At 41.6% G+C, this 24,276-nt stretch overlaps 1 protein-coding gene, 1 long non-coding RNA gene and 1 pseudogene across 13 annotated transcripts in view; 2 read left to right on the top strand and 1 right to left on the bottom strand.

Annotated features, from left to right (window-relative positions):
* Positions 1–291: 291 nt before the first annotated feature.
* Positions 292–1,205, top strand: LOC146507712 (uncharacterized). Its single transcript, XR_014876872.1, has 2 exons — positions 292–607; positions 715–1,205. It is a non-coding gene; the product is annotated as an uncharacterized LOC146507712 (long non-coding RNA).
* A 4,789-nt stretch (positions 1,206–5,994) lies between these two features.
* Positions 5,995–12,156, bottom strand: LOC146507713 (uncharacterized; annotated as a pseudogene).
* A 2,835-nt stretch (positions 12,157–14,991) lies between these two features.
* Positions 14,992–24,276, top strand: part of LOC146507714 (protein NLRC3-like) — a 30,407-nt gene continuing 21,122 nt past the window's right edge. For 6 of the 12 annotated variants that reach the window (XM_085177509.1, XM_085177507.1, XM_085177512.1 and 3 more), the window contains exons 1-7: positions 14,992–15,092; positions 16,419–16,554; positions 16,883–17,014; positions 18,662–18,793; positions 19,112–19,243; positions 20,777–21,036; positions 21,141–22,947. In XM_085177509.1, coding sequence (XP_085033635.1) covers positions 16,445–16,554; positions 16,883–17,014; positions 18,662–18,793; positions 19,112–19,243; positions 20,777–21,036; positions 21,141–22,947 — 2,573 coding nt within the window. In that variant the 5' untranslated portion in view covers positions 14,992–15,092; positions 16,419–16,444. Of the gene's footprint in view, positions 15,093–15,178; positions 15,268–16,418; positions 16,555–16,882; positions 17,015–18,661; positions 18,794–19,111; positions 19,244–20,776; positions 21,037–21,140; positions 22,948–24,276 lie in introns of those variants that run through there. The other 6 variants (XM_085177510.1, XM_085177519.1, XM_085177508.1 and 3 more) reach the window with 6 other exon arrangements.

A 24,276-nucleotide genomic window follows, 5' to 3' on the forward strand; every position in this document is an offset into this window, starting at 1 on the left:
ATTACGCCCCACAACAGGATAGTTTTATTGCACTTTTCTATAAATAACACCACTGTGTTTTCAATTTGACATTGTTTATTTCCTTATGGGAATTAAAAATGAGAGTACGTTTTGCTCTGAGTTTGCATTCAGTATTTAAAATTCAAAATGTTAACATAAAATGCTATTGTTAATAAATTGTTATTGTTTAATTTTTTTTTCTTGTATTGCTGATGTGTATGAAGTAGTGATGGGATTTCCGGCTCTTTTTAGAGAACCGGCTCTTTCATATATAAATATATGCAATGGCCCCTAGAGACAAAACACGTACAAACTCCAAAACACATTTCTAGCATGAACTGAACTTCCAAAACAGAGCTACCTAGATCACTTAAATTACACAATTGAAAGCATGAAAGCATATGTGTATTGTTTGTGTATTTATACACAAGCATTCATATTCATATATAGTCAAATAATTTTAAAAAAATGTTAATTTACCTGTTAATACCACACACCAAATCTGGTCGTTGGTACTTCCTGGCTTGTGTAGCCACTAGGTAACAAAAGCTCAACACTGCGCCCGAGCATCCTGGAGCACTTCTGTTGTGTTTTGTACGTGTTTTGAGTTGTTATGTGCTTCTGAGTTTTTACGTGCTTCGGAGTTTGTACATGTTTTGGAGTTTTTACGTGTTTTGGAGTTTGTACGTGTTTTGGAGTTTGTACGTGCTTCAGGGTTTGTACGTGCTTCAGGGTTCGTACGTGATTTGAAGTTTGTATGTGCTTTGTCTCTAGGGGCCACCGTAAATATACTTTTATTTATTCACTCCACATAAAATGTAATAAATAAATCATATAATACAAAAATCAACTATTCACATTTCAACTTTTAACTATTTTTAATTTTCAGCTTTTTCCTTTTACAAATTTAAAGTGAAACAACACAAAACACTGCAAACCACAACACAATTAAATATAAATTAAAATATGAAAACAAAAAGAACATGCATATTCCCTGTCATATGGACCTGCATGAATAAACTTTCTGAATCCTTTATCCTCTGCAACTGAAAATAGTTGTGGATGATTACTATACCTTTCTAATGTGACGTTGTTGTCCCTGGCCCCTCCCCTCTCTTCCCAGCGTAAAGCACAAGGCTCGCGTGCGGAGTGAAGCGGAAAAAAAGTGCGAGAGAGAGAGGGTGAGAGAAAGAAAAAAAAACAAACACTGCTCGTGATAAGGAGCCGGCTTGCGTCGTTCACGTCAAAGACCCGGCTCTAAGAGCCATTTCGTTCGCGACCGACCCATCACTAGTATGAAGTATATGCATATCTGTATCTTGTCCTGTCTTAGTTTGTCTTGTTTGCCAAGTATGTCTTGTCCCGTGTTCCCACTCATGGCCTGCACCTTGTCGTGGTGAGTGGGCTTTCAACTAAGATGGGCTGTCATTCTGTTGTCATATGTTGAAAAGAAAGCAAAATGCTCCTTTTTACTACTCAGATTAAATGTATTTATGTTTAAATACTGTGGATAATGTAATATAAAGAAGTAGTCAGGGAGTGGTCCTTCTCAAATTTCCTTCATCCAAGTTTTTGCGCTTGTCTGTCTGCCTCTGTTCTAGGTTCACTGGACATGCAGATGAGATGCTTCTCGGACGAGACGTGAAACGTCTTCAAGACACTTAAAGAAGTCCACATGCTTTTCTTTCCAAGATCCTTAGACTACGATGACCTGGTGGACTGAGAAACTTCACAGACACACTAATTAATCCTTGCCAATTATCAGCTTAGTAGAATTGTGTAACAAAATGTGCTAAATGTCATACAATTAACAAGAAAGCAGAGAAAACAAGGACTTATGGTTTGAGGAATAAACTTATTAGCAAACTGATTTTAATTATTCTCTCCTCTGTCTGTGATTTTTTTAGGAGCCGTCTTCAGATTGAGACCTCAGTGGCAGTTAATGACATGATGGATATGCCATCTATTTGAAATACTGACTTTTTAAAAAAAAAAAATATATATATATATTTGGCATGCAGACTGGGGGGAGCCAGGATCAAACCACCAACCTTCCAATCAGAAGATGACCAGCTGTACTTCCTGAGCTACAGCCACCCCAAATTAACAATACAAGTCTTTCTTTAGTAATTAATAGAATAACAATGAATTTCAAAAATACAAAGGCTAAAACACCACATTATGTTTCTTAAGAGAAACATGCAACTGCATGGAACAGTAATATGTTGAGGACAACAGTCACTGTCTCAATATACATATAATTGGCTTCTCTTAAAATTGTTATCCTGCTAATGATAGAACTTACATGCAGCTTTTACTGTTATTTCACTTTCCTAGCATAAAGTGCCATGTATTTAAGTTCTAAACTTGTTAATCGTAGACTGCAGCTTCTCTTTTATTTTATGAAAGGTGTAGATGGAATTTTCTTGCATGTTGTCTTTAACAGCATTCAATAATGAAAAGCAATGGTGTTTCTAAACAGTCTGAAAATTTGCTGAATGTAAAATGCAATATTAAATCGAAATCATGCATGTCAGAGATGATTTAAAAAAACATTTATTACAAGAACATTCAGCAGTAACAAATTTAGAAGAGAATGACAGCAAAAGAAAGAACAGGGGGAATAATTGTGAAATCACTGAAAAGTGTGATGGCTCCTCTGGCATTTAAAGAAAAATTAACAAACGAGTTTAAAGGAAAAAAAAAACAGCATAAAGAATATAATTCCTGATTCAGATTTTGCTGCCAAAATGTTAGTGGAAAGTCCAAAGCCAGCATCACCCTACTGGATTTGGTCTTTCAGACACAAGGCAATATTTAAAAATACATCATTTCCCAAAGGGGTGAAATGAACTCCATCATGCAAAAACTGGTCAGGATTTCTATGCTTTATCTGTGGATGATGTACAATACAACCACAAACAGACAGAATAAAAGTAGTCATCACATTGTTTACAAAGCGTCGAGCCTTGTCCACCTTCTTTGGATTAACACGCCTCCACTGGCATCGCTGGGTGATGGCAGAGAAAATAATTTTCATCTGCGGGAACTGCTGGTGGAGATCACGCAAGTCCTGCTTGATTGCTGCCACAAGCCTGACACTTTTGACATTGCCAAGGTCATTTCCACCACAGTGGATCAACAGGACATCAGGTATGACTCTTCCTCGAAGGCAATGGAAGAGAAAAGGGATCAGGTTTTGCCAACGATGCAACGGTTACGGATCATTAGCAAGCCATGCTAATGATCTAAGTTCGTTATGTCAGCTAATTCTTGTGGAGGATTTTAGAAACTCTATTCCTGAGTCGATAGCTTGTTATTTAAGTGAACAGAGGGTTTCCACGTTACAGCAAGCTGCTACCTTGGCAGATGAGTTTAAGCTGACTCATAAAGCAAATGCTGCAAGACACGATATCCCTTTGCACCATAGTACCTCTGGGAGAGGTAAGAGTGGGCCAGCTAACAAGGCTAATGCAGTTGTGGTTTCAAGATCCAGAGCAAAACTGTGTTTCTTCTGCCACAAACCTGGACACCTTGTTGCTAACTGTTTGAGGCTGAAACTCAAACAGAAAGCACACTCAAAGCAAAAAGGGCCTACTTTGAGAAAAGTCAGTCAGGGTTCTCAAACCGACAAGGTTGCCCGGCCTAGTAAAGGGCTACACTTGGAGCATAATTGCTCAATAGTGTCATGTAGTCGGGGTAAGAGGTCAACTAACCCTGAGCTGCCGCTCAAACTGTTGCAGTAAGGTCTTCTGACTGCCTGCTGTGTTCTCCACATGTGATGGCTCAAAAAAGCCCTGGCTATCACATGAGACATTGTTTTGAGGGTCTGCGGCCACCTTCAGTCAGTATTTTGAACCCACCAGTGTGTGAATGTGAGAGTGAATGAATAATGGCATTGTAAAGCGCTTTGGGTGCCTTGAAAAGCGCTATATAAATCCAATCCAATCCATTATTATTATTATTATTATTGAGATGGGGTTGGCAGCTTCCGCAGGCAATGCCTAACCGTTGCTATGGGGTTTGGTAGGTGGAAAGCCTGCAATTTGGTGATGCAATGGTTACGGACTTGATTAGTTGTTTTGGTTATCATAATCATGTGACAAACGACAGGTTTGTATTTACGGGAGGGGGTGTTACGGCCCTAGCAGGGCTGCCACCTGAAGTTGTCTGTGTGGGCGTGTCCGTCCATCTCTCCTGCCTTAGTTGCCACCTTTCTTTTACACAGCTGACTCACATCAGTAATTAAAAGTATTTAAGCCCAGGGAAAGGTGAGCTCTGGGCCAGAGTGCCATTAGTGTGGTTGCAGCTAGTGAGCTGTATGTTTGTGTGGTTACAGCTAGTGAGCTGAGTGTTTGTGGTGGTTGCAGCAAGTGAGCTGTGCGTTTGGTGTATTTGCAGTTAGTGAGCTGCTCTTTCTTTTGCTTACTTTTACTTACTTTTTACGTTATTGACCAACGCTTGAGTTTTGTTTTCCTTAAATGGTGTTAGCGGCTTGTCCGTCTCTTTTAGTTGAGTTTGATAGGAATTTTAATAAAACTCTTTGATTTAACCCTTTTGCCTCCTTGACTCCTTTTTCTGACCCGGACACTTTTTGTTACTTCCCCCCTCACCGCCTAGACCCCTCAGGGGAACGTAACACCATCCCACCACTGCCAAACCACTAGACCTGCGCATCCAGACCTAGGTTGGTCCGGATGGTCTCCCTCGCTCATGCTTCCCCACGGTGGATGTAGCTGTCCCCAATGATGGAGGTCATAGGTTCTGTTGATTGTGAAATTAATAAACAATTTTGTATAAAATGAGTTGCTCATTTCTTTTACATTTCTTTTTGGTAAAAGTAATATCCACTGTTTTTGTAATTAACAAAGCTGTAGTGTCACTCTATAATAGATTTTTTTAAATTTAAACATTTAAACACACTTAGATCTTTAAGAAGTTGAAATAACAAGCCATAATATTGCACTTACTCTTTGCTTGGGCAGAAGACGCTGACGTTGAGGTCTCCATTTTTGATTCCTGGTCTAACAGCAGAATAAAATAATTCAATATACATTTGCAAAAGCAGCAGTGTATTAATTGCCAATTGCTAGCATGTTGAGACACAATGGTCCTACCCATAAAATATACTGATAATGTAGCTATGCACCATGTTTTAACAGGTATGTTGTTACTGATTTTTAAAACTTAAAACCTAAGCTGCACTGTCGAGCGCAGATCCACTGAGCATAGCGCAAGCTAGCAAGACAGAAGCTAAGCTCGTGGCAACATGGCAAATTGAACCTCCCCCACCCTCATTCAAATATGGTCTTTGGAACTATTTTGGTCTTCATGTGAATTATGACCCTGAAGGTAAGCGTGTCATGGACAAAAGTAAAACAGTATGTCGGCTGTACCACGCAATGCTAAATTACATGGGTGGGAACTACTGTGTTAGCCCCACACACGGGGGAGATCCGCAGTAGCCTGTTAACAGAGATTTGCCGTGTTGTGGCGTTAACGTCATTTCAGATTAACGCTGACAGCACTAGTGGGAACAAAATGAATATGACTGCACATTTACGCCGACATCATCCTCGTGCAAAGACAAGTGGAAGCAGACAAAAACAACAAGCACGCATGCTACAAACTTTACCCGAGTCATTTAGACAGCCGTTAAATGGTAAATGGCCTGTATTTGTATAGCGCTTTTACTAGCCCCCCCTAGGGACCCCAAAGCGCTTTACACACCCAGTCATCCACCCATTCACACACTGGTGGAGGCAAGCTACAGTTGTAGCCACAGCTGCCCTGGGGCAGACTGACAGAAGCGAGGCTGCCATATCGCGCCATCGGCCCTTCTGGCCAACACCAGTAGGCGGTAGGTGAAGTGTCTTGCCCAAGGACACAACGACCGAGACTGTCTGAGCCGGGGCTCGAACCGGCAACCTTCCGATTACAAGGCAAACTCCCAACTCTTGAGCCACGATCGCCCATGTTAGCACATGATCGTTAGCACATGATTCTCCTTATGGGGACCTGATATGTTTAATATGCTGCTGAGAATATAGCCCAGAAGAAGCGTATAGTATAGCTTTTATTTTGGAAAGAGCCATTTCTCTGTAATAAACTCTCTTTTCCAAAGATGAGTGATTTCTCAATCAGATAGATTTATTTATTTTTTATCCCTTTGTTGTTTCAGCAACATTAAATTTAAAAACTGTACGTTTGAGTTAAAATTTATATTTATAATTTTAATAAATGACAAATTAAAAAAGCATGAACATTTTTTTGTATCGAAAAAATATTGAACCGTGACACCAAAGTATTGAACCGAACCGTGAATTTTGTGTATCGTTGCACCCCTAGTAGTTACTACTGCGCATACTCTGGCTCCAAATTTACAAGATGGCAGCCTCCACAAGCGGGATGTTTTGGCTTCATTTTTGCACAATGGTAGGAGGCGGTGTTGCGTCGTCCATCTTTTCTACAGTCAATGGTCCTGACCCGCCACAATATGAAACAGGAAAATACCGCCGCATAATCAATTTATTTCAACTAAGTAACTGTATTCTAAATACCACCTTTTTAAACGGTAACTGTAACGGAATACAGTTACTCATATTTTGTATTTTAAATATGTAACGGCGGTACATGTATTCCATTACTCCCCAACACTGTATATGTATATATACATTTTACTAAACCATTTAACCCATGTATTTTCTCAGACGACTGTACAAACAATAGCGATGTTATGTCATATCCATATCATAACAGACAACATATGCTCAAGGGATGAGTTTTCTTAGTTATATTTTGTAGGGTCTTAAACCTACACTGTGAAGTGCCTTGGCATTCATTTTGTTGGCACCATACAAATAAACTGAATTGAAATGAATAGAACATCAAGCCCCACACGTCTGCCTCTATATACACTTTGTCCATACAAAGCAGGGTCCACAAGGACATGGATGAGCATGTGTGGTGTGAAGAAACTTGACTGACCTGCACTGAACTCTGACCTTGCTTTGTGGACTGAGTTCATTGAATTGTAGGGCGAGCCCAATACATGTAACAATAAAAGTGTAAGTACCTGAAATAAATTTTAACAAACGGGTAAAAGAAGGAAAAAAAAGGTGAAAACTGTTGCACTCAAAAATCCTATTGGACAGAGACAGCTTCTTGCAAGATGGCGAGAGAGCTTGTCTTCATTGTGGTTCACCTCGTGTAAATGTCCAGAAAGCATGGGCCATGGATCGTCTGTGGAGACACACAACAACACATTGTTCACTTAAATTATACAAGAAATTCACTATAAATGGCAACGACAGTTACCTAATTTGAAGTTTTCCACTCAAATTCAGTAAGCCGCTGGAGGAAAGTTGTGACATGAGGGTTAATGTGAACAACCTTTCACTTCACAGTGGTCCCAGTCCTTTTGCTTGTCCCAACCTTGGAGGTACATTTTGTTCCCTCTTCAGAATCAGAATCAGAATTTATTTGTCACATACAGGTTGCCCTGCAGTAAAATGAGACACCCCCCCCCCCCCCCCCCCCGACCTTACACACATAACACAGACATTACATTGGGGTTACAAGTCGGAGATCGGCAGTTCCGGAAAAAACACTGAAATGTACACACAATGGGAAGGTACAAGAGGAAAAAAAGAGACCCCTACTCATGCTGTGCTTCCGTGGTAGGACAGCACGAGAACAGGAAACAAAAAAAACTCCTCTGCACAAAAAAAGCACATGAATGTTCACAGCACAACATTATGAAGACATAACAAGCCACAGGGTTGGGTAGGGGATGAGGAGTAATCCCAGGCAACACAGCAGACATCCTGCCACTGCGCCGACTCGCCAGCGCGGGCCCAGACCCGCCTCGTGTTCCCAGGAGGTAACAAGCATCGAAGGCGTTGGAAAGGGAAGGGGAGATGAGTGAGTGCTTATCAGTGTAAGTGTGTGTGTGTGCGTGTCCATAGTTCAGCTGAGACAGTGTCCTTCGCCCTATCAGGCTAAGTAAACAGTCCTCCAGCCAATCCAGGTGGCCTTGCATGGGATGGGGAGAATAGTCATCACACAGTCGTTATCAGGGAGTGTTTGTCCGGCTTCAGCCTTGGGCCTGTGCAGCTGGCGCCGTGGTGGTGTCTGCATTTGATCCCGAATTTGTTGATTTATTGAGAATTTTCAAAGCTGATCTTTTTTAACACTCTGATACTGGTCTCTCGATCTCCCGTTGGAGAGCCGCGAGCCTCCCCATGATGGTATCAAACTTCTGATCCGTGGTGTTATCATTCTTTTGATTCTGAGACCTCACAACTGCAGTGATCCGTTCTGTGATGTGATCCTTCAGGGTTTATCCTTACAAAAAAACTTAAAGCATGCCACAATAAATAGTAACATACAGTAACATTGAGTTGTGATGTGAAAAAATGACCTACTTAGGGATAATTTCTTCATCATCTATCACAATTACCTAACTGTTCAAACATACCTCTGAATTAGTTCCAATGCTGCACACGCTAACTCCTGGTATTCCAGGTTCAATACATAGAATGAACCAAAGAAGACTGACATTGCATCAGCAAAGGTGTTCTCTTTGTCCAGTTCAACAATTACACGCCCCTCTGCACTCACCATCCAGCAAGTGGTGGTCATTAAACTTTGTCCTTAAATGTATAGGGGCAACATTGTCATTATGCAACATAAAATAATTTCAATACTTCACTTCTTCACACTGTCTAGATAAGCAAAAAGCAAATAGCTACAATAATACAGTTAATTATTAATGGCTTTATGTAGTCCGTGTTAACATATCATAATTGTTCATAATTGGGAATTATTCTGCACATTAAACACACCTGACAAAGAATCAGCCCAATTAAATTACCGGAGTTCCATCAACTGTATGTTTATTTTGGAGTTTATAGTTTGTGCTGCTATAAATCAGTATTGACTTCACTGAGACACATGTCCAACAACCTTGGTTTATAAAGGAAATTACAGAAATGTGAGCTAAATAAACAGAGACTGGATACCTGTCTCCACGAAAAGCTCCTTTGCCAAACAGAAATTGTAAAATGGTCTAATCAGCTCTATTTCATAAATAACTTCTTACCAAGCATAATCAGCCTTGGGGGTGATTGGCAGGTTGCTTTCTGCTTCAAAGGACATTCTGGTAGATGTTTCCTGCCAGAAAGAGGACCAAGACATTTTATGTAGCGGAAAAAAACAACAACAACAAAAAAAAAACAGGACAGCAAGCAACAGCATTAAACCTAGAGCTGTATGAAAGAAGCTTACATCTGCTAAGACAAAGAGGGAGTCTTCGTTTTCTTTGTAATACTTCATCATGAGAAGCATGGCTGCTGTGCCAACCTTGTTGTTGGTCAAAACCTCCTCACTTTCTATCTGCTGGAGAAGTGTCCTTATACCAAGTTTCCATTTGAGCTTCTGGCTGGAGAAATAGTTAACAATCCTTCTGCCTTTGGTTTTGAGAGCCTGACTTAAGTGCTCACTGATATCAATACCTGTGAGTTTGTAAACAAGAATGGCCACTGCTCCTGAATTTCAGCACTGAAAGTGAGGGACAACTGTTGATAAGCTGCCACTGAGAAATATATGTGAGGCACATGAAGTCATTCACATCAGGTCTCTCCACAGCTCCAGGTCCTTGTGAATTAAAAATTGTTAACAGGATGTCTTTCGTTTCCTCTAAAGAAGCCAGCATTTCCCCCTCAGGAAGTTCAACTGGCTGCCAATTTATACAACCATAGCTATCAACAAAGCATCTAACTTTTTTTTAGGTGAGGTTGCATTACTGTTGGGACTGCAGTCTTCCTCATTCCTGGTTCTCTTTATTTGACAAAGTCTATGTGTTGTATTATCTTGATTAACATGTTCAACTCTAGATTTGATGCTTCTTAGTAGTGAACAGTGTTGGTCAAGTTACTTGAAAAAAGTAATCAGTAATTAATTACTGATTACTTCCCCCAAAAAGTAATCCCGTTACTTTACTGATTACTTATTTTCAAAAGTAATTAATTACTTAGTTACTTAGTTACTTTTTAAAAACATGATTTACAACTTGAATAGGTGATAAAGCAATAGATCTTTCAGCCCAATTCTACTTTTTCTACATAATCCATCATACAAAATGTAATCAAATGGAAAAGTCTTTTTTTTAAACTTGTTTTGTTAGTTTTAATCTTTTAACTTTATGCATGAAACAAAATTTTAATTATATGCACCATTCTCTGACTGGAAGAAATTAGTTTAACATTTAAACCTATTTTCTGCACATTCCAGCACATAATATATATATATATATATATATATATATATATATATATATATATATATATATATATATTGTGTTTACACTCACTCTTTCAGATGCAAGTAAAACACAGCAGAAAATAAATAAAGTCAAAGACTAGCGGTCCTTTTGCTCTATTTTCACCTGTAAAGCAGGAGTAGAGTAGGCGGAGGTTTATCCTGGTGCAGGTGTGCCGCAGCGGTCAGTGGAAGGATACCGCAGTTTCTCTGTGAGTTTCTCATTACGTCGTAGCTACTCGGTGTTTGCTTGGAAGTTTAGGGGGTTTTTTTTCGCTGTAAAAAGAAGTTTTCTTCCCACGCACAGCGGACACTAATGTTTTTGTCACTTTTTACGGAATCAAACTCAAAATAAGGTCAGTACTTCCACGCTTTAAATGCTGCACGCTCATACTCTCTCCCGCACTCGATATATGATCCATTGTTGATCTGCACACAGCTGTTGTCACACTCGCTTACGTCACTGTCATGAGACATTCTCGCAAGAAAATCATGGTTTTAGTAACGCAGTAACGCAGCGTTCCTACGGGAAAGTAACGGTAATCTAATTACCGTTTTTGCAATAGTAATCCCTTACTTTACTCGTTACTTGAAAAAAGTAATCGGATTACAGTAACGCATTACAAGTAACGCGTTACTGCCCATCTCTGGTAGTGAATAATGTCCACAACCCAGTCTTTCTCCCTTTTCAGTAAAACCTGCAAATGTTTGAGGGTATCTGTTTACAATGATCTGAGCAACCTCTTCACAAGATGCACGTTTAGGGTTTCTGCAGTGAAATTGCATGGCCTCCACAACAATTCTAACCATACTTCTCCTGTCCTCTGGATGAGCTCCGTCTCCTCTTGCGACAGTCGGAGTGGAAATCTTTCCCAAGGAATCTGTAAGTGTGAGACCCAAGAGCTGGAGTAATGGTTGTACATAGTGGTGGACGTTGAGGAGGAGGGGTAAGGTGGATGCCTTGATGTTTCAGCTGATGCAGCAGGGCAAAGCTCAGGAGAAAACGTGTCATTCAGGTTCTCTGGTCTGTTGCCATCTAAAATAAAAAAAGAGAGATCATTGGAAAAGCTACTTTATATGGCTATTTCAACAAATATGTCCTCACTAAAAGATGAACCCTGCAATTAGGATAGAGTAGTAACAGAAAGGCAGTTTTTGTGGACCTTGTCTGAAGATCAAAATAATCAATTCCAGGACTGCAAAAGAACTACAAACTCAAGGTCTTGCATTGAAATGTTGAAAAATACATTGAAACATAAACTATATTTTACAGTTTGTCACACCTTTACACCCTTTACACACCACTACCAATGAAAGGTTAATGGCATTAGATTCAGTGTCTACTTTTGTTTAGGTTTTCCATGTTAATTAACTACCAGAAAATGTGAGCCCCAAAAAGCTCTTCAATATTACACTTTCAAAGAACATGTGTAGAATGGTATGGTGAGGAAAAAAGGGCTCATCAGTGATATGTGAGTCTATGAGTGACCTGCAAATCATAGACTCAAGTCTATGAGTCTGTGGCTTGTACAGAACCTACACAAACCTCCTTTAAATGCAAGTAGAAGTTTACGTATTTGAATTGGTGTGAGAAAGGGTTTGAGATCTTCTGCCTCTACAAACAAAAGGTCACTTTTTTTTGTACACCAATGACGTCCGTCAGATGTTCTACAATGCAGAATATTTTTTCTCTGTCTAGTGCTGGCAGGACGCTTGTGAGTTCTTCAATTTCCATCCCTGAAAAAGAATTAGTAGGAAACTGAATGGTGTAGGGAGACAACAAAAAGGCCTACCATGTTATAAAGTGGTAGTGGGTAATAATCCATGTTCTTGTGCATTTATACACACACACACACACACACACACACACACACTTCTTTCTGTAGGGCAACGCAAGCAGTGAAGTCCAAGGTCAATGAGGAGTACTGAGTGATGCAACTCGAGCACAAAGTACAATTCAGAATTGTTAACAAGTATCACAGCTATCGTCCCAAAAACCAAGCCATCATCAGTGTAATCTACAATGGAAACATAGCCTTTGACATACTTGGTACCTTTGTAGACAACTGCTGACATCCAAAGTGGTCAAAGTTTAGTGGTGTGGGATTTCTACGCACATTATTCAATTCAATTCAATTTTATTTATATAGCGCCAAATCACAACAAATGTCGCCTCAAGGCGCTTCATAGATACAGAGAAAAGCCCAACAATCATATGACCCCCTATGAGCAAGCACTTTGGCGACAGTGGGAAGGAAAAACTCCCTTTTAACAGGAAGAAACCTCCGGCAGAACCAGGCTCAGGGAGGGGCGGCCATCTGCTGCGACCGGTTGGGGTGAGAGAAGGGTATCTTTTCCTTTCTATTGGTAGGTGGCACAGTGCACTTGTGGCAAGTAAGCAAGCTAGAAGACTGGCAAAGTTATGGAAGCAACACATTAACAAGAGAATTCTGAGTAAAACCAAAGTTACTTTCCCTAGTAACTAGTTACTTTGAAAGTAACAAGTAACTTGAAGTAACTGAGTTACTTTTGATAGAAGTAACTAGTAATGTAAGTTACTAATTTAAAGTAACTTACCCAACACTGGTCTCGGCCCCTCAGGTCCTCTTCACCCCCCTCCCTGTGGTCCACGTCTTCGCCATCAGCTCACCCAACATGGCCGACAGTAAGCGTCCCCCTGGCGGCGGGGCGGGGGGGGGGGGGGGGAGGGGCGGGCGGTCAGCCTGTACTCGTGTCCCGTCTACAAGAAGCCTCGACACACCGACCTGAACTTCATCTTCTCCCTGTAGCTGAGGAGCCTGCAGCCGCCCGAGCGCTGGACGCTGCGAGGCGCCGCGCTGCTCTGCAACTGCAAGTGATCCAAACGTTGTTGTTCCACAGACACGGACAGACACTCACCGTGGGGCTCTGCTGTGTCTCACTCAGACCTCCCCACAGGTTTCAGTTTGAGCTTTTTTATTCTGATGTTCTGATAGTTTCCATTTTTCTTCAGCACCAAATGTGTTTGTAGGTTTTTAGTCTGTTAAATTTATGAAAATCAAAATGTTTCAAACTCTTCTCTCTGCAAGTCTCTAATAATAATAATAATAATAGTAACGATAGTAATAATAATAATAGTAACATTAATGATCGTGTATGTGACCTCACACAGTAAAGCTGATGTGAGGATCATCACAGTTTTGGTGGTTGTATGAACTTAATGCATAAGATGAAGATGAAGAAGAGCAGACTCCTCTTCAGCCACAGAAATGAAGAAGCTTTTATTTTGTCAGCCTGACAAACACGAGCTCAGCCACGAGCAGCGGCGACCCTGCAGAGGTGAAGGTCACAGTCAGAATCAGCGCTGGTGCCAGAGAACCGCACAAGGACGGCCTCATTGGTCACGGCTGAGTTCATTATGTGATGGTAACAAGCTGATTATGACAGAACAGGAAACACACGTCTGCTCATCAAACACCAGCTGCTGCTGCTTTTATCAGTCTGTGAATATAATTTTAGACTTTTCACTTTATTTTGAAAGAACACATTTGCAGGAAGTGCGGCTGCTGCAGAAACTCTTCACTTTTCACTGGCTTTAATCTTGAAGGTTTCTCCAGATGTGGAACATTCATGCTAAACATTCAACATCTGACGACCATCTCTGTGTAAAACACTGACAAACTCAAACTTTATATGGTAACTGGCAGATTTATTCCTCCATTTTCAGGCATTTTCACAATGAACTAGTTTGATGATTTTATTCAAGTTGGGTGAATAAAACCAGCCAAGAGGCTGATTCCTGCAGAGGAGGAGGCAGAGTGGAGGAATCTGCAGGTTCTGTCTCTAACACACAACCAGAGCTTCAATCATAACGAGCACATAATAAAACCATGATCCCCCCCGATCGACTCTTTTAGCCTGTTTCCTCTGGATCGAACAGGATCTAACAAACCCCAGCTTCTGCTGGGACACTGGTCATCATGGGAGGAAAAAGATGGCTGCCGTGTTGCTGTTTCCTGTCTTACACCAGGGTTATACTTCTTGTATCTGTTTTTAATCAGAGGATGAACCTAAAGCTTTCAGTCTGCTCTACAACCCACCACCTATCCACACGCCTTCTAAGTGACTGGAAATCAGTAAAACTTCTACCAGACTTTAGTAAATATTGCATTAAGATGAGCAGACAGATTTTAATCTCAGCATTGCAGATTTTTCAGGACACTGGAAGAGTTCCTGCCGTGGATTTAGATGTTAGTGTTGTGTGGATGATCCCATTCTGTGATCTTTGTGTTACTAACACTGATGCTTTCACACTTTAGGACCCTCGAGACCTCTGCTGCTCAGCCGTCCTGATCGCTGCCTCCACTTTAACCAGTGCCAGAGGCTGTAACCTCTGATCATTTCACCTGCACCGACAGTAAAACTCTTCTCCACAACCAAACGTGCCATAAACCCATCACAGCTTCATCATCAGCTCAGTCTCAGCAACATGCAGACGACCGAGCAGCAGAAACTCTGCAGGGAACGTCTGAAGTCTGTTCTTCAGTTTTCCCAGCTCACTGTTTATTGAACATGAGACAGAAAAATAACTTCACCTTTAATGTGAAACTTTTATCGCCTGTGACATGTTTGCAGGAAGTCTTCGTGCTGTGATTTAGTGTCACAGCTATAAATATCATACAAGGTAAAAACTACAAGTCCCAGCATCCTCTGTGTTTAGGGAGGAGCACTGAAAGTGAAAGTGTTGATCCTCCGTTCAGAGCAGCAGGAGGAGGAAGGTGGAGCTGAGGCAGGTGAGTGTTAACATGAATATGTTTCTTCTTATGACATAAAACAATTCCACGCTGTTAGTGTCTGTGGGTGAAACGTGAGGCCGGTCGGCTCCTCTGAGCGATGGTTTCCTGTAAGTAGAGAGGAAGTGAGTTTAGCTGAGAGAGCAGGAGGAGAGTGAGAGCTGTGCTGAGGCAGGTAAGTGTTAACACCGCTCTGACATTACTGTGTCTCTGTGGCGGGAACAACAGGCTCAGTCAGTGGAGGCAAAAATAATCAGACTTTGTTTTTTCAAAGGAAACACCTTTATGTCGGGAGAAGCCGCGCGCTCATTGGATAACGACTTGTCAATCTCAAGTTATTAGCCAATGAACGCGCAGGTTCACAGTAAGACCCGCCTTTATCACGACATTTTTAAAAACTAAAATGGCGACAGAAACTCTGGGTGGAGTTCAGGCTGATTTTATGAAAGTGCGACGTTTGAGCCACTTCCTGTTCTCAGTCCCGGCGTCCTGATCACCGAGGTTTCTGTTGCTCTGATATGTGATATTGATTATATCGGTAAACAGGCTGTAGGCAGAAACAGCAGGTCTAATATGAAAATCCCTTCAGAAACAAACTTATGTCCGTGTGATGCCGCACGCTGATTGGATAATCACCTGTCAGTCTCAGGGTATTAGCCAATGAGCGTGCAGATTCACAGTAGGACCTTATCAAGTCATTCTTTTAAACTAACACATAGACAGTAAAACTGTAACGTGTCCTGTGATCTATAAACACTCTGTGATGAATAATCGGAAGGTTTTTTTGAGCCTGACAGTAGTTTCCTGTCACAGAGCAGAAGCTGCAGGCAGTTTTTGGCACCTTTATATTTAATTTATTCCAAAATAAATCAATAAAGGTAGAAAAGAACTCTCAGTGACATTAAAAATCTATTTTTAAAGACAGATGTGACCAAGTGCAACAAATATAAGATGAGATGTTTATAAATATTTGAAGTATTGATCATATGTAGAACACAGAGCAGGTCCAATAACACAGAGTCATCCTGCTCGCAAACAGCACTTTGGTTTCATGAGCTCACTTCCTGCAGTGATCCTCAGCTTCTCTCCAAAGGAGCCGTAACATGTGGGCTCCTCACCACGATGATGATCCCAAACACACTGAGTTCCTTCATCCACCTGATCATGTACTTATTAAATAATGTGATGGTTTTGGTGTTTTTTAAAGACTTTGAGCCTCTAAAATAACTGGTTTGGACTTTAGGGCCAAAGCTCCAACATTAGAAACCCATCAGTGTGATGCTTCCAGTACAACAGCACCTTTGAGTGTGTGTGTTTACCTCTCAGACTAACTCCACCCTGACATCAAGAAGATGGAGGAAGAGGATGGAGCAGCATCTGCAGCATCCAGCTGTGTGTCTGTGAGGAGTGACGGGGTTACACAAACACCTCCACCTTACAGTCATGGACCTGCAGCAATAATGTAAGAACACTCCTAACTTTATTAGTCATTTCAACATAACCATGACAGAATCATTGATCTGTGATTGGTTCAAACTGTTTGATCTGAGTTTGATTTTTATTGACTTGTTTTCTTGCTAAGATCTGAACTCTGTAAATTTAAGTGAAGTCAGTGCAGCAGAATCAGAGAGAAGAGCTGAGAACAAACTGAGTTCATTCAGAGACAGAAAAACTGGCTGATGATTGGCTGACCTGTCAGCGTTATGAAGCAGACACAATATCACAGAGTGATCAGCTGATCATATGGCTGTCAGAGAGAACTGATCAGTTATTGATGTTTGTGTTTGCAGAGGTCAGAGGTCACAGTCTCCAGTATCCAGCTGTGTATCTGTGAGGAGTGACTGGTCCAGAGACATACCTCCAGACTTCAGTCATGAACCTGCAGCAACAAAGTTCTTCAATCATGGAGCTCAGCTGACCATGTAAGAGAGCTGCTGACTCAGAGTTCAAAGGTTGTTTATATAAATGTGTTCTGCCAGTGACATCATAACTTAACCTAACACTGATCTGTGTATGAAGTATAATTTAGTGGCAGTTGTTAAAGTTGTATAATGATGATGCTAGTTTGGGGTGTATTTTCCTGCTGATGCAAATGCATCTACTTTGCCCTTCATCTGTCGCTTTGGACAAAGACGTCTAATGAAACTATTAATACAAACTGTGTTGTATTAATAGTGACTTTGTTTCTTTGGACCAAATTATTTTGTTTTTCAGTTCATTTGCAACATTGACTAACACTAATGCAGGGGTCGGCAACCTGCGGCTCCAGAGCTGCATGCGGCTCTTTAGTCCTTATAGTGCGGCTCCGCGTGGTTTGGGAAAATAAATTAGAAGTATTTAGCTGAAGTGTATTTTATTTATGTTAGTTCTTTTTTAACATTGATATTGAAATATAAAAATAAAATTATATTTTATTATTTTTTCATCGCTCAAAATAAGCGTCACACTCGCGGACGCCGATATACCCGCCGAAACGCCATACATTTATTGAGACTTTCAACCCCAGGTAGCCCAGTTATGGATCTTGGGATCCACATTATGTCAGCAGCTGTTCTCCACTGTGAACTATGTTAAAAACAAACACCGCTCACGCCTCACAGACGACAGCTTACAGTCCTGCATAAAGATGAAAGTGACTTCGTACAGCCCCGATCTGCAGACGCTGTGCGCAGAGGTTCAGGAGCAGAAGTCCCATTGTAAACATATCACGGCAGACCCGACGATGTTTCCATGAACATGCTTTTCAGCATCTCTTTATTGACCACTTTTCACACACGGTTGCTGTACGCACACAGCCGGATGTAGCTTTTCAGTTCACAGCCTGACACACACCAACACAACAGCACAGACGTTAAGGCGGTGAGGCGTGATTGCAGGTGCCGCTCAGGTGCGTCCGCCTCCCCTGCAGCGGCCCCGCAGACCACGCCCCGCCACACACAATAACCACGTAAAAGACATATTTAGGCAGAATTTTGCAAATATCTGTTTTTCATTTTTCAGCAGCATAGTGCTTTTTTCCAATTATTTTTTTAAAAGCCAGGTTGAGGCTCCAAAAGCCCAAAGGTGATATGAGGGGGCGGCTCACAACAGTTTTTGTTTGCTGAATCATTTTAGTTCAGCTGGGTGTCTTTCCTTTTGTTATATTTCTTTAAGAGTTCAAAATGTGTTAATTACATAAATAAAATGTAATTTTCTCTGTAGCACTTCATGGATTTCATAAGCAACACACCTTAGTTGTTCACACAAAGCATAAAGGTAAAAAACAATATATACAGTGTTATCTTCATTTTAGATGTCAAAAAGTATTTGCGGCTCCCAGTGTTTTCTTTTGCGTGGAAACCGGCTCCAAATGGCTCTTTGGGTGTTAAAGGTTGCTGACCCCTGACCTAATGGTATATTTTTTTTAGCTGGATTGTTCTATAAAAACATGAATCAAATCTGAGAAAATTTTCCACCTGACCTATTGAATGTTATTGAAGCCAGAAGTTTGCCTTCATACTGTGTTTCTTGCATGCCTTTTGTGGTATACTAATTGATATGAAATGAATGCAATGTGGTTGTATTTGCAGAGGTCAGAGGTCACAGTCTCCAGTATCCAGCTGTGTGTCTGTGAGGAGTGACGTGTCCAAAGACAGACCTCCATATTTCAGTGATGAACCTTCACCAACAGTGAACTTCATTCATGGAGCTCAGCTGACCATGTAAGAGAGCTGCTAAGTCAGAGTTCAAAGGATGTTTCTATAAATGTGTTCTACCAGTGACATCATAAATGATTCCTAATGGTGGTCCGGGTACGATAATGCTAGTATTAATCCTAGTAGTAATGCAATCCAAGGTAATGATTTCTTCTCTGTTGCTGTGAACGTCTCTGCAGCCATCTGTACTCTAATCTGAGACAACTATTACTGACAGAAACCATCACATTATCCAGTTTGTGTGTTTGCAGCTGCTTGAAAGATTTTAAACAGAGATTAATCAGTAATTCATGTCATATGAATGTGATGTGTTTGTGTTTGCAGAGGTCAGAGGTCACAGTCTCCAGTATCCAGCTGTGTATCTGTGAGGAGTGACTGGTCCAAAGACATACCTCCAGACTTCAGTCATGAACCTGCAGCAACAAAGTTCTTCAGTCATGGAGCTCAGCTGACCATGTAAGAGATCTGCTGACTCATTTTCGGGTGTTTGAAATTCTGTGACCACTTTGTAATTGTATATGTCTACATAAAAGTGATCTTAAATTTAAAGGAGACAAAGATGACCCAGAACACAAATGAGAGAGGAATATTGGACTCAGGATAATAATCTGAACTGAGTCATCAGAAACAGAAAGATGGTCTCAACAGGCCACTGAGCTGATCTCCAAAGAAAGAAGAAGATTGAAGAGTCCGAGGCTGTTTATTTGTCACAGGCATCGTCAAACACGTACAACACAGTGAAATGTGCTGAGCTGATCCTGTGACTGGACAAAACATTAGAAACAATCATTAAATGAAATAATGAAACATTGTGCAGATGTAATGATAAAGTGCTTTATGCCACATTAGCACAGCATGTACTGACAGAGCAGTGCAAGCAGAACAAAGCAAATGAGCAAAGTGATGTAAACAGAGTAACTGAACAGAGTGAGCAGAGTAATATCAGCAGTAATGAAGCAGCAGGATCAGTGTAGCAGTGTGTGATGTCACAATGAATCAGATATGATCTGAAATATGACAGTGAGACAAGAACATGATGTAAGGTCCTGTTTAAACCCTGATGGTGATGCTATGAGGGGAGCATGTTCTGATTTAGGACGGATGGTTTGAGGATAGAAGCTCCTCTCTGTTTGTGTCCTGATGGTGCAGAACCTTCTGCCTGATTGTAGAAGGAGCTGAAGCCAGCATCATCCCAGAGGTGAAGCTCCTCTGTGTGCAGACCTGAGGTCAGATTCCTCCTGATGTTCAGGATCTACAGAAACGTGTGGTTGTAGTTATTGCTGCACTGTGTGCTGACAGCAGATACTCAGAACAAAGCGCTGCACACATGTTCTTTACAAACATCTGTACATAGAAAATATGGATTATGGCAGTGAATGAACACATTTCTGTCATTTGTTTCACTGGCTTCTTTTTTCTGCCTGTGTTCATGTGATTAATGTCTAACACATAAACAGGTTTGTAATCAAACATCACATCATCAGGGAGGCATCATGAAACAAAGTTACTGCTGGAGGCTGAACTCAATTTGGTTCAAAAATATCACTCAGATCATTTCAAAGCTTTTACAACTTCTTCTTCACTTCTGTAAAATAAGAGAAAGAAAATCAGAACCCAGAAGTTCACTTCATGCTGACTGAACTCTTTCAAAATAAAGCTGAAAGCTCTTAATGTGACACCGCTGCTCCACCACAGTTTTTAGAGGAGGTCAAAGGTCAGTTCAAAGTGATGGATCCCAAACTTCCAGTACATCCAGTGAAGGACATAGTCAGCTCTGTGATGAAGGCTTTTACTGTGGAGTTTGTAGGCTGATCACTCTGTGTTTAATAAGACAGGAACAGCAAAGGAAACCTGGATTCTGAACTCAAACACAAGTTTCTCCACTTTGACTTTTCTCTGTGACCATCACAGCTTCTGCACAGTGTCATAAAATCTGGGTGTTTGTCACTGACAGTCAATGATTTTAGTGATAAAGAAATGTGTTCACAGAGGGAGGAAGAGGAGTGGTGTCTGTGAGGAGGAGCAGCTGTCCTGCTGTGCTTTGTGTCAGGACGTCCTGAAGGATCCAGTCTCTACCAGCTGTGGACACTGGTTCTGCAGACAGTGCATCTCCTCATACTGGTCTCCTGCTTCAGGAGACCAGTATGAGTCTCTTGCTTCATCAGGAGACTCGTCCTGTCCCCAGTGTGGAGAAAGATCCAGAACCAGAGCTGGACTGCAGACAGCCAGTCAGAGCAGTTGTGTACAAAGTAAGACTGAACATCTGTCTGCTGATGGACTCATTTCTGAAAACTGGACTTCTTGTTGTTGTTCAGACATTGAAGAGTTTTCTTTCTGTTTTTCTTTCTTTCAGCAGATGTTGGCCTGCAGGAGGTTTTAGATGAACATAAGATCAGTCTGAGGAGGAGATGTGAATGTGTGACTGAAGGAAGTGATGAAACAGGAAGTAGAACCCTCCTCAACAGGATCTACACTGAGCTCTACATCACAGAGGGACAGAGTGAAGAGGTTCATACCCAACATGAGGTGAGGCAGCTGGAAACAGCTTCCAAGATGGACACCCTCCATGACACTCCAATCAGGTGCCAGGACATCTTCAAAGCCTTACCTGACCAACAGAGACCCATCAGAGTGGTTCTGACCAACGGCGTGGCTGGTGTTGGAAAAACCTTCGCAGTGCAGAAGTTCACTCTGGACTGGGCAGAGGGCTTGGAGAACCAACATGTCAGTGTGGTGGTTCTGCTTTCATTCAGGGAGCTGAACCTGATCAGAGATGAGCAGTACAGTCTTCTGGAGCTGCTCCATGTTTTCCATCCAACATTACAGAAGGTCACAGCAGAGAAGCTGGCTGTCTCTCAGCTTTTGTTCATCTTTGACGGCCTGGATGAAAGCAGACTTTCATTGGATTTCACCAACAGGAAGCTGCTGTCTGACGTCACACAGAAGTCATCAGTCAGCCAGCTGCTGACAAACCTCATCCAAGGGAATCTGCTTCCCTCGGCTCTCGTCTGGATAACTTCCCGACCTGCAGCAGCCAATCAGATCCCTCCTACGTGTGTTGACAGGCTAACAGAAGTACGAGGCTTCACTGATGCCCAGAAAGAGGAGTACTTCAGGAGGAGATTCAGTGATGAAGAGCTGCCCAGCAGAATCATCTCCCACGTGAAGACATCCAGGAGCCTCCACATCATGTGTAGAATCCCAGTCTTCTGCTGGATCACTGCTACAGTTCTGGAGCACATGTTGACTACAGAGCAGAGAGGAGAGCTGCCCAAGACCCTGACTGACATGTACTCACACTTCCTGCTGGTTCAGACAAAGAGGAAGAAGAACAAGTACCATGAGGGACATGAGACGAGTCCACAGGAGCTCACGGAGGCTGACAGGGAAGTTCTTCTGAAGCTGGGGAGGCTGGCGTTTGAACATCTGGAGAAAGGAAACATCATGTTCTACCAAGAAGACCTGGAGCAGTGTGGTCTGGATGTGACAGAGGCCTCGGTGTACTCAGGAGTTTGTACAGAGATCTTCAAAAGAGAGTGTGTGATCTTCCAGAAACCAGTCTACTGCTTTGTTCATCTGAGCATTCAGGAGTTTCTGGCTGCAGTCTACATGTTCCACTGTCACACCAACAGGAAGACAGAGGTGCTGAAGGACTTCCTGGAAAATAATCCAGATGATCCTTACTATTACATTTCATTTTCGGATGATTTGCTGATGAGAGTCATGTCTAAATCCCTCCAGAGTAAAAACGGTCGTCTGGACCTGTTTGTTCGCTTCCTTCATGGCCTCTGTCTGGAGTCCAACCAGAGACTCTTAGGAGGTCTGCTGGGTCAGACGGAGAATATTCCAGAAACCATCCAGAGAGTCATCAAGAGCCTGAAGGAGATGAACAGTGATAAAATCTCTCCTGACAGAAGCATCAACATCTTCCACTGTCTGATGGAGATGAACGACCTCTCAGTACATCAGGAGATCCAAGAGTTCCTGAAGTCAGAGAACAGATCAGAGAAGAAACTCTCCGAGATCCACTGCTCAGCTCTGGCCTTTATGCTGCAGATGTCAGAGGAGGTTCTGGATGAGTTGGACCTGCAGAAGTACAACACATCAGAGCAGGGACGACACAGACTGATTCCAGCTGTGAGGAACTGCAGAAAGGCTCGGTGAGTCCAGATGTGATCATTAACACCTTTAATTAGTGTAGATCAGTAGGGCTGTGCGATATGACCAAAATCTCATATCCCAATATAAGACATCTATCGTCCCAACAACGATATAAATCACAAAAAGTTTACATTTTCTGTAAATTCTGTGAATCTCGGGCAGCTCGACTTGTGTGAAGTGTTTCCAGCTGGGCGTTGTGTACCTGGAGTCGAGTGTTTTAACCTTGTTTTAGACATAAGTTGTAACAGCCAATATTTCTTTGTGAGTATTTATTACACGGCGTGCTGTGGGGAAAAGCCTTCTAACGTTTGAGTCTAAGGCTTATTTTCTAGTACCTGACGGCTCTTTTTGCTTGTCATCCGTAAACACTCTGCATACTCTTTTACATGATTCCGTTTATTTTGAAAGGTCTCAACAGGATCTTGAGCTTTATTGTGAAAGTTTTATGTGGAAAATAAACAAGCGGACACGCGATGGTTTTACCATCATTGTTGCTAACAACAAAGCATAAAAACAGGCACTTTTCCGTGCGTAGTGTGGTTATATTAAATATAAGAGAAAGAGAGAACTTAATTAACTAAATTAATATAACAAGTACAGTGACCATCAAAACCATGAAAAATTATTGTCGTAAACAGTTAATTTTGTGAACTGCGAAACAAACGATAGCGTAAAATGAAACAATAGACGTTTTTATATCGTCATCCAATATATATGATTATATCAAACTGCCCAATAGATCAGTACATTTTTTTCCTGACTTGTTAAAAAAGTTTATTGAAAATCTTCATTTTTAATCATTTATAGAGAAATACGCCACCACATAGGTGTGTGTTTTTGTTCAGCACCTTGGAGACCAAAATCTGCTTCTTGTAGTTGTGTCCCATCACCAGGGCGCAGTGTTGCAGCGTGTGTTGTTTTTGTTAATTTAACTGAGCTCATGCTGTGTACCTACTGCTGGCGCACAGAGCTCGGACTGATCCTCCAGGAATGGTGGCATCTTACTGGCCAAGAGGCAGTGATGTCATACCTGTTGCTCTCTAATCTGGATCTTAAACTGCTCTGGCATAAGTTCACAGCATATGTTACCATGGCAATTTACCCCGGTAAAAACTAAAGATGGAGAGGTCCGATATTACGTATCGGAATCGGTCCGATAGTGACCTAAATTACTGGATCGGATATCGGAGACAAATAAAAAAAATTTAATCCGATCCGAAGTATCACAAAATCACCCCACAAAACTTGCTACATGGCATAACCCAGCTCATGACCTTAGCACAGTAGATCAGTATTCGTCACGTGATAGAGCGGCTGTTGCGTGTGAA

This window comes from Neolamprologus multifasciatus, chromosome 11, assembly GCF_963576455.1.
Source record: "Neolamprologus multifasciatus chromosome 11, fNeoMul1.2, whole genome shotgun sequence".
In the NCBI taxonomy this organism is placed as follows: domain Eukaryota; kingdom Metazoa; phylum Chordata; class Actinopteri; order Cichliformes; family Cichlidae; genus Neolamprologus; species Neolamprologus multifasciatus.